Source organism: Bubalus bubalis, chromosome 7, assembly GCF_019923935.1.
Source record: "Bubalus bubalis isolate 160015118507 breed Murrah chromosome 7, NDDB_SH_1, whole genome shotgun sequence".
Lineage (NCBI taxonomy): Eukaryota > Metazoa > Chordata > Mammalia > Artiodactyla > Bovidae > Bubalus > Bubalus bubalis.
The window spans coordinates 108,733,880-108,748,524 of NC_059163.1; the positions used below are offsets into that span (position 1 = coordinate 108,733,880).

The 14,645-nt window shown below is 33.9% G+C and overlaps 1 protein-coding gene across 17 annotated transcripts in view; it reads right to left on the reverse strand.

Annotated features, from left to right (window-relative positions):
* The window catches only part of CCSER1 (coiled-coil serine rich protein 1), a 1,462,911-nt gene that overhangs the window by 629,888 nt on the left and 818,378 nt on the right, over window positions 1-14,645 (reverse strand). Inside the window, exon 10 of one of the 17 annotated variants that reach the window (XM_044946330.2) lies at window positions 908-4,271. The exons of 14 other annotated variants lie outside the window; for them this stretch is intronic. In XM_044946330.2, the coding sequence (XP_044802265.1) occupies window positions 4,218-4,271 (54 nt within the window). In that variant the 3' untranslated portion in view covers window positions 908-4,217. Of the gene's footprint in view, window positions 1-907; window positions 4,272-10,547; window positions 11,650-14,645 lie in introns of those variants that run through there. 2 more of the 17 variants (XM_025290712.2, XR_006552540.1) reach the window with 2 other exon arrangements.

Below are 14,645 nucleotides of genomic sequence, written 5' to 3' on the forward strand. Positions count from 1 at the left end.
AGTTTTATTATCTCTTCCTGGGCAAGAGTGCTAAGAGAATCAACTATGGGTTAAGGGCATACTGTTGTTTTCTTCTATACTAAGTTAAGTAAACAAATCCAGAATCATTGAGAAATGTGATGTTAGTTCATTAACCCTTTGATGTGAAGTGTGAGCTATTAGGATTCATGATGTCCATATTCCTGATAAGTAACAATCAGGAACTTATTAGTAAGATGCAACTTATAATTTATTAATCTCTATCAATCCTGAGTCAAATTTCAAGTTCTAAGTTTCCTGTAATACTGCTTACACAAGTGCCTATTCTGGATACCTAGAAGACATCCAATAAGTGATTACTCGATCAAAGATAATGAGAGATCTCACACTTATTTGTGACAATGTTAAACATATCTGTGAAACTTGGAAATATAACATATAGTTCAGAAAGCTGTGGTACATATACACAATGGAGTATTACTCAGCCATTAAAAAGAATACATTTGAATCAGTTCTAATGAGGTGGATGAAACTGGAGCCTATTATACAGAGTGAAGTAAGCCAGAAAGAAAAACACCAATACAGTATACTAATGCATATATATGGAATTTAGAAAGATGGTAACAATAACCCTGTATACAAGAAAGCAAAAGAGACACTGATGTATAGAACAGTCTTTTGCACTCTGTGGGAGAGGGAGAGGGTGGGATGATTTGGGAGAATGGCATTGAAACATGTATAATATCATATATGAAATGAGTCACCAGTCCAGGTTAAATGCACGATACCGGATGCTTGGGGCTGGTGCACTGGGACGACCCAGAGAGATGGTACGGGGAGGGAGGAGGGAGGAGGGTTCAGGATGGGGAACATGTGTATACCTGTGGTGGATTCATGTTGATATATGGCAAAACCAATACAATATTGTAAAGTAAAAAAATAAAATTAAAAAAATTAAAAAAAATAAAGAAAAGAAATGGATAGACCAATTACTTATACACGTAAAATTCCTAAAAAACAACCCTAAACCCTAGTAAATTAAAGTTAACAGTATATAAAAAAACAAAGAATGTAGGGCAGGTAAGCACCAGAGTAACATGTCAGCTCTGTTTCAACTGCATGCTAAGATAAATATAGACTCCACAGTGCAATCACATTGTTTTCAAGAGCACCCTGGAGTCAGTAAAAGTGGTTATCTCCATAACCAAGATGACCTAGCCATGCAGGCGGAAACCTTGCTGTTTTTAATCATCATGTTAATCACCATTGCTAAAGGGCTATGAATATGCCTCCTACAAAAGCCTGTACAGAAATATAAGATGACTTCCACCCCACCTTCCAGAATTAGATGGTTAGCACTGTGCTTATTCAATATGTTTTCCTTTTGTAAGAGTTTCTACATTTGATTAGTAGGTGATATTAGAATACAGCACTATAAATCACTCTTCTTCATTTTTTTGGGTCTTTACCTGCAGATGTAGTTGGTAATAAAAATACATTTCAGTCTCCATCAAGTTTAGTTAGTTTCAGGGGGAAAAAAAATTAAAATTTTAAGACCTCAGTGTGATAGTTCAGAGGCAATATGATAAAATGAAATTTAAACTCATTCATTCTCTAAAGCATTAAACCTTAATAGAACAATCAAAATTTATCAAAGCTGCCTACTATCTTTTTCACTTTCCTTTCTCTTTTGATTAAAATATAATTTTTACTGTGATCTTAGAAAATAGTCGGGTCAGAAAGTTGGTATTAACTAACTGTGATTCTTTTTGCACACCTCTCTTGCAATCTGTTTTGCAATGAAATGAAAGTATCACTGCCTTAGATAATCACTCTAACACTGTACCTGGTTGAGGTGTGTGATGTGATAACATGTTGGGTCTCACCAGACTAACTTGGGGGACATTTAGCACTTATTGTGACATCAGTCAGGTCTTCCCTAAACCTCCATGGTTTCATCTGTAGAGTAGGGATAATGACAAGGCCCACTGAATGAGATGAAAAGACCATACAGGGGATTATAGTTATTTTTACTTTGTATGCCCAGAATCTACACAAGTACTTGGCATATAACAGATTCTCAAAAATATTTTGTCAAATGAATGACATGATTTTTTTAACTGCGTTTTAATGATTTGTTTTCCTGAATATATCACACGAGAATGACCACACCCTACCTTTTTCTGTTCACCACTTTGTGTTCTGATTTTTTGTTATAATTTAGCAATCTAATAATATGATATTCTTTCAAGATAATATTTACTACTATTTATTAATGCCAACTTATGTGTTTTGTGTTATCCAGTCATATTTTATGATTGTTTTCTTACTAAAGTTGAAGTAACTTTTATATATTTAATCAAACTGAAAGGATTAAACTGGGTTCCTATGGACCATGGCTGCCCACATAAATGGATACCAAATGTGCCTGTTTCATAGAGCAATAAATAAAAGCAAGCAGAATATAGTGAAAAACACTAAGAGTGCCTGTGTTTGAAACTCAAAGGTACTTAAATATGTTAGCATCTATTCTCTTCCTATATATATAAATCTATAAGATAACCCTAAAAATTAAGTGATAGATCTAATTATGCTGAACTATATTCTATTTCTAAAAGTACCATATTTCAGACATTTTTGCTATCATAATTATAAAACATTATGATCATACTTTTATATTCCGATAGTCTATACTCATCTATGATTCTTTGGTATATATGTAGTATTAAACATATATGCATATTATCCCAGGGCCCAGCATATTGTAAGTGGAAGTGCAAGTGAAGTTGCTCAGTCATGTCCAACTTTTTGCAACCCCATGGACTGTAACCTACCAGGCTCCTCCATCCATGGAATTTTCCAGGCAAGAATAATGGAGTGGGTTGCCATTTCCTTCTCCAGAAGATCTTCCCGACCCAGGGATTGAACCCAGGTCTCCTGCATTGTAGGCAGATGCTTTACCGTCTGAGCCACAGGGCAGTCCCAGCACATTGTAAGCACCTAGTAAATATTCTCTAAATAAACGAAAGTAATGTGAATCCATGCAAATCATGATATCCTATTTTAGTTGACAAATCAAACTTATGCTCAACCTATTACTTTGAATATTTTACCTACTTTTATTTTTTTTCTATTAAAATTAAATACAAAGTGAAGACTAGACTTGAGAATTTCCTGAGCAAACAAAACCATTTAAGCCACCTAAGCAAAACTATATCTATTTTATTTCATGAACATATGCAAAATTTAACTTAGGTTATTTCTTGTAAATTACTCTGACAATCCTAAATCATCTTGCTAAAAACTTTGAGATAATCACTTTTAACAAATCTCCTGCCATCAGGAAGCACCCATTATAATGACTAATCATTATAAAAGTTAAACAACTTCCTCACTTTCCCTTTTAATTCATTTTGTGACATCATGCCCCTGAGCTCTGAGCTTTAGATTAGTCTTAGAATTTGAACACACTCAGCTTGCAAACTGTTCTTATGTGTACAATAAACTCTTGCTAATTACTCCTTGTTGACTTGGTGATTTAACTTTGCTATTTACAGTTTCTGACAGTTTTTGGTGTCAGAAGTTATGAGTCAGAAAAGACCCCCAATTACCTCAAGGCCAGTGAGTAATCAGGTTCTAATGCTTTCTTGTTGACCCTGGAGTTTGAGGTTAAGTCCTCTGCTCTCTTTGCATTCTGAGCTCTGACTTTATTGTGCAGATCTGTAGTTTGTTTACTAAGGTGTCAACTATAAATTGGGACTTGCCAAGAGCATTGCCAATGACTGAACAACAAGAGCATTTGCCATCTGCCTCTGTGGAGACTGAATCCTGTGCTGCTGCAGCTGTTGACCTTCAACACCCCCTGAGGAAGTTCAAGGTGGAGTGAGGCACTCTGTGCTCCAGGGAATATGGTGGGACAGGTCTTAGATAGTTAGATGTTTTTAGCAACAAATTTTATGGTCTCAATTCTTGGATCTCCTCATATCTAGAAAAGCACTAAATTCCTTTAAGGTGATGTCAAATCCTCATGACCAGCAGAAAACCTTTTGTAAAATAACTGCTTAACGGTACTGAACTCTGCCTACATATTGACCTTCCTCCCACTGCCTCTTTGGAGCAGTGTCTCAGAGCTGAGGTGCTGTCTCCCAGGCTGCAGTCCTCATTTTGCCCCAAATAAAATTTAACTCCAACTCTCAAGTTGTGCATCATTTTTTAGTTGACAGAGGCTTCTTGGTAATTCATCCCATTCTCTTCAAAAGGCAGGAAACACGAATCTCTGTGTTTTGGAACAGCTGTTAAGAAACAGGACCCTTCATAGTTAAGATGTCTTAGGGAATTTAAAAGTAAAGACAGGTTCTAAGTAGTCTAAAACATTTTCCACTTCTGTTTAAAAAAAAAAACACAAAAAACCTTCCTGGTGTGTTATATATATACTCACTATGGACCAGCAGCTTTTGCCTATTTGGAAAATGAATAATTTTGGACAATTTTGAATTGTAGGGGCCACTTTTGGGAATGATTAACTTAGAATAGATAACCTATCTTAAGGGAAAACCTAGGAAAGCAGACTTCACACTTCGCAGAGACAACAGAATGCATTGTTTGATTGGCATTCAGAAGCTTCTAAAAGACAAACTGTCTCCAAAAAATAGCTTCTCTAAAAGGACTTTTAAAGCATGCAAATAAAATAATCTTTAAAAAAAAAAAAGGGGTTGCCACTTCCTCCTCCAGGGGATCTTCCTGACCCAGGGATCAAACTTGCCTCTCTTGCATGGCAGGCAGATTCTTTATTGCTGAGTCACCTGGGAAGCCCAAATTGTGTATATGTACACAGTTTGTGTATATGTACACAATTGTGTATATGCATACAATTTGTGTATATGTACACAATTTGTGTACATCTACACAAGCCCAAATTGTGTACATGTAAACACTTGTGTGTGTGTGTATACACACACACACATATACATATGGCATTTTAAAATATATATATATTTAATACATATATATTTAATAGTCTATATTTAATAGACTTAAAGAAAAAAGCATTTCTAGGAATTAAGTATTCCTAAAATTCCCAGAAATATAGAAACTAACTAGATGATTTTCAAGTTCACATAATCTGGTATAGTCTTTGATAAACTGAGGTTAGTGTAAGATTGTTGGTTTAATGAAAGCAGGCATGTCTTCAGAGATGTCAATATTAAATGTAATGCAAACAAACAGCCTCTCCTACCAGGCTTTACCAGTCATATAAGCTCATTCTATATCAATGTTATAAAGCTTGTCAACAAAATATTATAACTTAAAAGGTGGTTAGCTGCTTGATGTCTAATCTAAGCATAATTGTTAAAAAAAACACGTAACTTAAATAGATATGAATAAGTTTATACTATGTTATATTAAGTAATGATTAAAGAGCATTCATTATATATTTAAATCATTTCCAAATAAGATAATAACTGAACCCTGACACACTAATTACTACATAAGTTATTCACTTTTGTTTTTTACTTTTAACAGAGACCAGATATTTGAGTCTACATTTAAACATGTCTTTTCCATATTAAAAATTATATATGAAAAATATGTCTCTAAAAATTATAAAGTTTATAATTGTGTATTTATGAATTTGCTGACCTACTATAGAATGCTATATGACAATTCACAATTGTCAGTTATATATATGACAATTCACAAATGCCTGCTTCCTCATTTTCATTGGCACGTAAAGGTTACTAACCCTTAAAATTTATAATCAATACATAAAATTATTAAAAACAATAAGAGCAAAGGAAAATAACTTTGCATTATAATGTATGGGAAGAAAATCTGATGAGTATATAAGAAATATAGAATGTGCTGTTGTAAAAATAAAAAATTAATATCGTCTAAAAAATGAGTGTCTATACTGGAATAAGAAAGGAAAAATAATAAGATAAAACCTAGATGGTTATAGAAAGTTGCAGAAGGTTTGTGGAAAATAAATCTTATATTGTGTGGTCAAAGCTGGTAAAAATTGAGTAGATTTATTTATAAGGCTTAAAAAAATGAATTCAATAATATATCAAAACAAAACCAGAGTTTAATTTTAACTCTGTTATTTTATTCTTTATTTTATTGTTGTGTTCTTAAGATTATAAAGTTTTTTTTTTTTTTTTAAGATTTAATATAATCCACTTTGGTAACAAAGATCTTGGTCTTATGAAATTGTTTCTGTGGTTAGTGTTTTCTTCATCAGGTCTCCGATTACTAAGACCTAAGTCAGTTCAATATTAGAAGGCTAAAGTGTTTTTTGTTCTGTGTGTATATGTGTGTGTGTGTTTACAATCATGTAATGTTCTGTACTTGCCTCTGAAATTATTTAATTGCCACTTTGGTTCAATAAACTAAGTTTTTGCTTCACAATGACTGATACTATTTAATCAGTATTTGACATCTTGTTCAGCTGTTCAGTTGTGTCTGACTCTATGTGACCCCATGGACTGCAGTACACCAGGCTTCCCTGTCTTTCACCATCTCCCTGAACTTGCTTAAACTCGTGTCCATTGAGTCGGTGATGCCATCCAACCATCTCATCCTCTGTCATCCCTTATCCTCCCACCTTCAATTTTTCCCAGCATCAGGGTCTTTTCCAATGAGTCAGTTCTTCACAACAGGTGGCCACAGTGTTGGGGCTTCAGTTTCAGCATCAGTCCTTCCAATAAATATTCAGGATGTATTTCCTTTAGGATTAACTGGTTTGATCTCCTTGCAGTCCAAGGGACTCTCAAGAGTCTTCTCCAACACCACAGTTCAAAAGCATCAGTTCTTCAGCACTCAACCTTCTTTAAAGTTAAGCTCTCACACCCATACATGACTACTAGAAAAACCATAGACTTGACTAGATGGACCTTTGTTGGCAGGGTGATGTCTCTGCTTTTTAATATTGTCTAGGTTTGTCATAGATTTTCTTTCAAGGAGCAAGCATCTTCTAATTTCATGGTTGAGTCACCATCTACAGTGATTTTGGAGCCCAAGAAAATAAAGTCTATCACTGTTTCTATTATTTGCCCATCTATTTGTCATAAAGCGACCAGACTGAATGCCATGATCCTCGTTTTTTGAATATTGAGTTTAAAGTCAGCTTTTTCTCTCTTCTCTTTCTCCTTCATCAAGAAGCTCTTTAGTTCCTATTTGCTTTCTGCCATAAGGGTGGTATCATGTGCATTTCTGAGGTTATTGATATTTCTTTCTGCAGTCTTGATTCCAGCTTGTGCTTCATCCAGCCTAGCATTTTGTATGATGTACCCTGCATATAAGTTAAATAAGCAGGGTGACAATATACAGCCTTGACGTACTCCTTTTCCTATTTGGAACCAGTCCATTGTTCCTTGTCTGGTCCTAACTGTTGCTTCTTAACCTGCATACAGCTTCCTCAGGAGGCAGATGAGGTGGTCTGGTCTTCCCATCTCTTTAAGAATTTTCCACAGTTTGTTGTGGTCCACACAGCAAAGACTTTAGCATAGTTGATAAGCAAAAGTAGATATTTTTCTGGAATTCCCTTGCTTTTTCTATAATCCAACAGATGTTGGCAGTTTGATCTCTGGCTCCTCTGCCTTTTCTAAATTCAGTTTGCACATCTGGAAGTACTTGGTTCATGTACTATTGAAGCCTAGCTTGGAGAATTTTGAGCATTACTTTGCTAGTGTGTGAGATGAGTACAGTTGTGCAGTAGTTTGAACATTCTTTGGCATTGCCTTTCTTTGGGCTTAGAATGAACACTAACCTTTCCCAGCCCTGTAGCCACTGCAGAGTTTTCTAAATTTGCTAACCATTTTTAATAAATTTCCTCAAGTCCAATTTTGAATGCAGTCTTTTGGATTTCAAAATAACTGAGAATTTCCAGAGGGTACCTGGAAGATCTCAAAAGACTTATGTTCTCTCCTTATTAAACAAATAAAAATAAAAAGGATGTTAATTTATTTAGCCTTATTGGATATTTTAAATTGCATGAGAAAGATTGTCAAATAAAAAGTAACATTTAAACTTCTTAGATTATATCTACATGAATATATATATATTATTATGTGTTCTAGAACGTATGTGAAATTATTTTTAAAAAAATCTTTTATGTACTAGCATGATAAGTCATAATTTTAGCTTTTTTACAATTTTGTATGTTAACAAAAAATTGCTTTTTAATTGTTTTCTTTTGGTGAAATATTATCAGACCTTTAACTGTGACTGATTTTAAGTCTTTTGTCACTCAAACACAGTGATTGTTTTACCTTTGATTTTCTCCAAAAGTATTTGCAGTCAACTACAAGCCTGGAAAATCCCATGGTTGGAAGAGCCTGGTAGGCTGCAGTCCATGGGGTCGCAAAGAGTCAGACACAACTGAGCAACTTCACTTTCACTTTTCACTTTCATGCATTGGAGAAGGAAATGGCAACCCACTCCAGTGTTCTTGCCTGGAGAATCCCAGGGACAGGGAAGCCTGGTGGACTGCCATCTGTGGGGTTTCACAGAGTCGGACACGACTGAAGCGACTTAGCAGAATAAGCAGCACAAGCATAATTATATACAAAAATATCAATAACCTCAGATATGCAGATGACACCATCCTTATGGCAGCAAAGTGAAGAATTAAAGAGCCTCTTGATGAAAGTGAAAGAGGAGAGTGAAAAAGCATATCATAATAGTAATTACCGTTGTCCCCAAGAGCATTGAGATGATTTCTTATAGAAAGTGTGATTATATGTAAGAAATTAAGATATGATCAAACAACATTTAGACAGTCCTGTATGAATACATAGGCACAAAATAATGAAAAACATTCTGTTGTTAAGATATTCCTGCCTCTAGCATGAAGTTAAATATGGAAAAATATATTTTATTTTCTAAATAAATAAATGTTTAAAACAATATCAAATTTAGGTAATTATGAAAAATAATAATTTTGAAAACTTTAGTAAGGAAGATTTTGTGTATGCCATAATAAAAATCACATGTGTATCATAATAGATACCTACTTTAGAGTCTTCATTAAAAAATCATTTAACACATAGCTATATGTCTTAAATCTAACCATGAATAATGTTACTTATATTTAAAAATATTATAAATAAGAACATTTAACGTGCATGTATTTCAGGGCATGAAAAATTAAATTTTCAAAATGATTTGATATAAATAAAACATGTTAATAATTGTTAAAACATCTAGCAAAACTGTCCATGGTTTTTCTTCTAAGCACTTCTTTATATGTGAATGATTAATTCTAACATTATAAAATTAATTCCTTAGCTCATGTATTATATATCTCAGACAGATACTCACATAGAAAAATCTTTATCATCACCATTATGCCTAGTGTGTAATGCAGATTTAAGGTAAACACAACCTTTAACAGTACACAATGTATGTATAATATACAAGTATGCATATGCAATCCAAGTACAATTTGTATTGAGTTTTGCAATCATGCAATCCACCAGCATCTGAAATCAGGAAAACAAAACAAAATCCTGACTTTTGGATCTGGAACACCTACAACGCAATCCAAAGCTTTAATGTTTGTTAGAAATATTAGAGGAACTTGAGAAAGTCACTCAACTTCTTTAAATTCCACTTTCCTTATTTGGAAAGTGAATTTAATTAAGCTTGTTTATCTTTTATTTTTAGTTAATTATTATCAAAGTATTTCAGACAAATATGCAGGCATAATATCATATGCAGTAAATACTGATGTTACACTGTATTTGTCAGATATATTTTTACACCTCATGCTGCTTTCTTTGAGAAACAATCAATCTCAGTTTTGTTATACCTTAGAATACAGTGCAGTGATTTTAATGATTCTTACACATTTTTCTTAAAAAAAAAAAAGGTCCATTAATTCCTATTTTTAATTCATGTTTAATGTAATCAAGGAAATATAAAACATTTTAATAGTTAAATGATCAAGCTACATAACAAACATTGCTGGAAAGTCTGAATATATTTCACCATGAAAGCAAAATGATTAGCTGATGAACATGTTCACTAATGTATATTCAGCCCAATTCCATTAAAAAAGAATTAAATAAAGGAAAAAAAAAAAAAAAAAAGGTTTCCAAGGAAGCAGCCTGAAATGCTTTACTGGTATTAAAGAGCAATCATAAAGTAGTAGCTTTTCAGGTAGGTGGTTTTTTTGTCTATATTGACAGTTTCTGCTACATTGCTTTTGAGGGAAAAAGTACCTTTCTTTATTGACTTAATCTACTTGCTAATACATTTATTTTTTCTTTTGAACCCTAGTCAAAATATCTTTAATTGAATTTTTTTTTCTTCAAAATGATATTGACCATTCAAGCTGATAAAAATCTTTACCAAAGGAGTGCTTTACTGTAGGTAATGGAATTGCTTACATTATCTACACCTAAGGGTTTCAAATATAAAGTAAGACAATAAGTAGCAACAGATAAGAACAGAAGAATAAACTCTAGAAAGCTGTTAGAGGAACAAAATCACTGTTGTATCCTGAATCATAAAAACATGTATTTTATGTTTTTAAAAGAGCAAAGTCAACAAGGACACATACACTGTTTTCAAGTGAATAAATATATTTAGTTTTATTTTAATACCATGATTTAAACCCAACTTTGATCATGCATATTATATGTTACAAATGAGTGAAATAAGAAATTTCATAGCATAGTTCTAAATGTTACCACCATTAACTATGATTATTTCATTTCCTGTATAAAAAAAATATAGAATTCAGTAAAACCTGCTTTGTTCTCCTTAGCCCTATGGCTCTTCTGTTGCCCTGCACTACGAGACTGAGACACTTCTAGGTTCGGTCACTTATCCTTTCAATAAACTACAACATGCAAGAGTGCCTTGTTGCTACCCGGACATTTGATAATTAAAGTGAGGTATTATAGAAAGGTGATAAACAAGGACACACAGAAATCAGGCAGTATGCCAAGACCAGGAGACAGGGTTTTTTATTTTTTTAATAAGACATTCAACAAACTTCTCCTCAATATAAGGTCAATGGCCAATAAACTTTCTTCACTTGTTTAGAGATATAAATTTTTTTACTATCTACAGAGAGAATAAGACTCTTCATGATTTACTTCATTTGAAGACATATATTTTCATCTTTTGATCTCAATGCAAGGGAAAAATAGAGGCAATTTAGTTCTTCAGTAAGAACTGTTATGCAATGATGGGTCAAATTAGAATCACTGCTTTCAAATTTATCTAATATACATAGAATATACTGAAATTAAACAAAGACTATAACCAGAGACACAAATGACATGGATGAGAAGGTTAAACAAAAAATAGGTACTGCCAAGTGGAATATTATATTTAGAACAGCTGTATGTAGAGAAATTAAAAATTAAAAGTCTATTTTTGTTTTAAAAATACAGCAAGGTAGGAATGTTAGTTTAAACTAATCCACTAATACTTTATGCAATTGTGTACAAATGCAAAAAGTGTGAAATATTTGGAATGGAAACATTTCTGTATTATATACTCTGAGAAATAGCTAATGCAAGAAATAATGGAAAATTGATATGATATTTAGCATGTCAGATTTGTGATACATTTATTATCAAATAATGATGTAAGCTAGGTTGAAATATTATGTACTGGTTTAAATAAACCTTCAGTGCATGTAGGATTCCACAGGGCCTTGAAAAGAAGAAAACAAAAATAAATAAATGAATGACATCAAATTAATAAAATGAAATAAACACATACTTTAACATGAATGTTTAAAATGTTTAAACACAAATTAAAAAAAAAAAAAAAACACAGACCAACATAAATCTATTCTAGGTGAAACCTGTTATTAAAACTCATTAAATATATTTATATCAGTAATGTTTCCAAGCTCCCAACTTCCAATTAAATACTTTACAACCAAACACAAGGTGAAAGAGTGAAGACCAGTTAGCAAAATTTTGTTCCCTTGGTTTTATAAGTGGAGTGAAAAAGTAACAGTTTTACTCAACTCTTCATATAGTCTTCATTTCCAGAAAATTAAATAAATAGGTAAGTCTATATGGCTCTCCTGATATTTTTATAGATCATCCTGAACACAAAGCTCCAAAAGAATTTTCAACCTACCACAATTATTACTTTAATGTATTCTTTATTGAAGTTTTAAGTGACAGGAAATTAAAACATTTCAAAATATTTCACCTTTAAAAAAAGGAACTCCATTGTTCAGACATTGTGTATAAAAAGAAATAAAGGGTCTAAGAAGTCTAGAATATGGCAGCTGCTCCTAAGGAATGCGAAATTCAGTTGGAGAGATAGAAATGATATCAAAAATATTAGCCATACTACAAGATAATAAGTTGCGTATCAATACACAGGAGATATATACATAAATATATAGAGCATATAACAATATCTAGTACTGACAGCTACAGGATAGGGTTTCAGGACCAGTAACTGCGGAAATTATTCTATGGAAAGACAGATCACTCCAGATCAAGGGTAGAGGATTGAAGTTGGGTTTAAAAAGAGACACATTATGGAGGAGGGGCATTCTAAACAAAACAGTTAAAAACAAAACAAACCAAAAACACTAAACAAGGGAGACAAGAACTAGCAACTTGTGTTGGAGCAGTTTAAGTGGAATAAAAGGTTTATGTTTGGGAACAATTAGAGCTAAAATTGCTTACGTAGGAAAGAGTGTAATTTTAGCAGCTAGAATGCTGGTTTGAGTAATGTGGATTTTATCTTTTAAGCCTTAGGCAGCCATTAAGAGTTTTAAAGTAGAAATACAACATACTGCAAGGTACATGTTTGTGATTATTTCTTTTAGATTTATCTGTCATGTATATATAGATTAGAATAAGTAGCGACTTGAAGTAGGAAGTCAAGACCAAAACCAATGGAAATCCATCCTAAAGCAGCAATCAGTACTGGAAGGTGACTGTTCTTTATAATCCAGTTTGTCATGTCAAGATGTTCCAGTTTTGTGAACAGTTGATCACTCAGGTTACAGCTCAGAGGCAACATCCTCAGGTCTTCCCTGATGAGTCTTCTCTCACAGTGAAGGCACAAGTGCTCCTACTTCACTGGACTCATCACTTAATCTCACCTGTCTGCTTATTTACATCATGGTCGTTTATCACCAAGTGAAACTCTGTCTCTTCATTTCTAGGTGATTTCCTGTCCTTATCCACAAGATGACAAGTTTATGAAGAAAGAAAACTTGTGTATTCCTTGTTCACTGCTACCGAGAGAGTCAATTCCTAGGCAGATTGTTAAGAAGTCCAGGGTCCCCAAGGAGGAGAAAGGACTCTGGGGCCCTCAAAGTGGAGACAGGGGTCTGGAATTCTCAAGGAAGAGGAAAGGGCAAACTTTTTTTTTTTGTCTACATTCCTTGCTGCTAAGTCGCTTCAGTTGTGTCCGACTTTGTGCGACCCCATAGATGGCAGCCCACTAGGCTCCTCTGTCCCTGGGATTCTCCAGGCAAGAATGCTGGAGTGGGTTGCCATTTCCTTCTCCTACATTTCTTAGTCTTATTCAATTACACAACTCAGTTTAAACTCTGTACTAGGGATTATACAACAACAATGTATCCTGCTTGAGGACAGTTTCTCCTTCCTGAAAACCTTCTGACTAATCCTAATATCTCAGAATGTATATTATGGGAGTGGGTCTGGTAGGATCTTTCTATTGTTAAATTCTAATCTTGTTATCCTAAAATGTAAATTGTGGGAGTTGCTGCTGCTGCTGCTGCTAAGTCACTTCAGTCATGTCCGACTCTGTGTGACCCCATAGACGGCAGCCCACCAGGCTCCTCTGTCCATGGGATTCTCCAGGCAAGAACACTGGAGTGGGTTGCCATTTCCTCCTCCAATGCATGAAAGTGAAAAGTCAAATTGAAGTTGCTCAGTCGTGTCCGACTCCTAGCGACCCCATGGACTGCAGCCTACCAGGCTCCTCTGTCCATGGGATTTTCCAGGCAAGAGTACTGGAGTGGGGTGCCATTGCCTTCTCCAAATTGTGGGAGTGGGTCTGGTAAAATTTGCACAAACTTGAGACATTCTTTTGATTCATTATAATAACTAATTAAAAGGTATATAACTCCATTGCTAACACTAGCAAGGGGGCATTCTTTCTGCCCCCTTCTGATGTCTATGTCAGAAGCTTTCTCTATCTTTTTTATACTTTAATAAAACTTCATTACACAAAAGCTCTGAGCAATCAAGCCTTGTCTCTGGCCCTGGATTGAATTCTTCTCCTCCATAGAGCAAGGATCCTGGCATCTTTCGTGGTTAAACAAACTTTCACTACAATCTCAGTGCCGGGATACCTTTTTTACTTTTATTTTTTAAATGATTATATAAATGAAAAAGGGTATACTCTCTTGGAGGTGGAAGTAAACTCAAGGCTTTGCCTGTATGTTCTACAGATAAGCATTTATGTATTTGCCAACCAAACATGTTATTAAAAAAAAAAAAAAATTCTCCAGAATCATTAAGGCTAACATTTAAAAGGATATTCAGTGTTTGGTATCTGTTCCCCAAATGGTAGTTGCATGAATGTAAAAAGAAAAAATATATTTTATAAATGTTAAAAATCTAGAATCTATATCCCAGTGTATTTTGTGACTCCTATCATTCATGTTTTTAATAAAGCTCTAACACAGATTCACCTTTTAATAT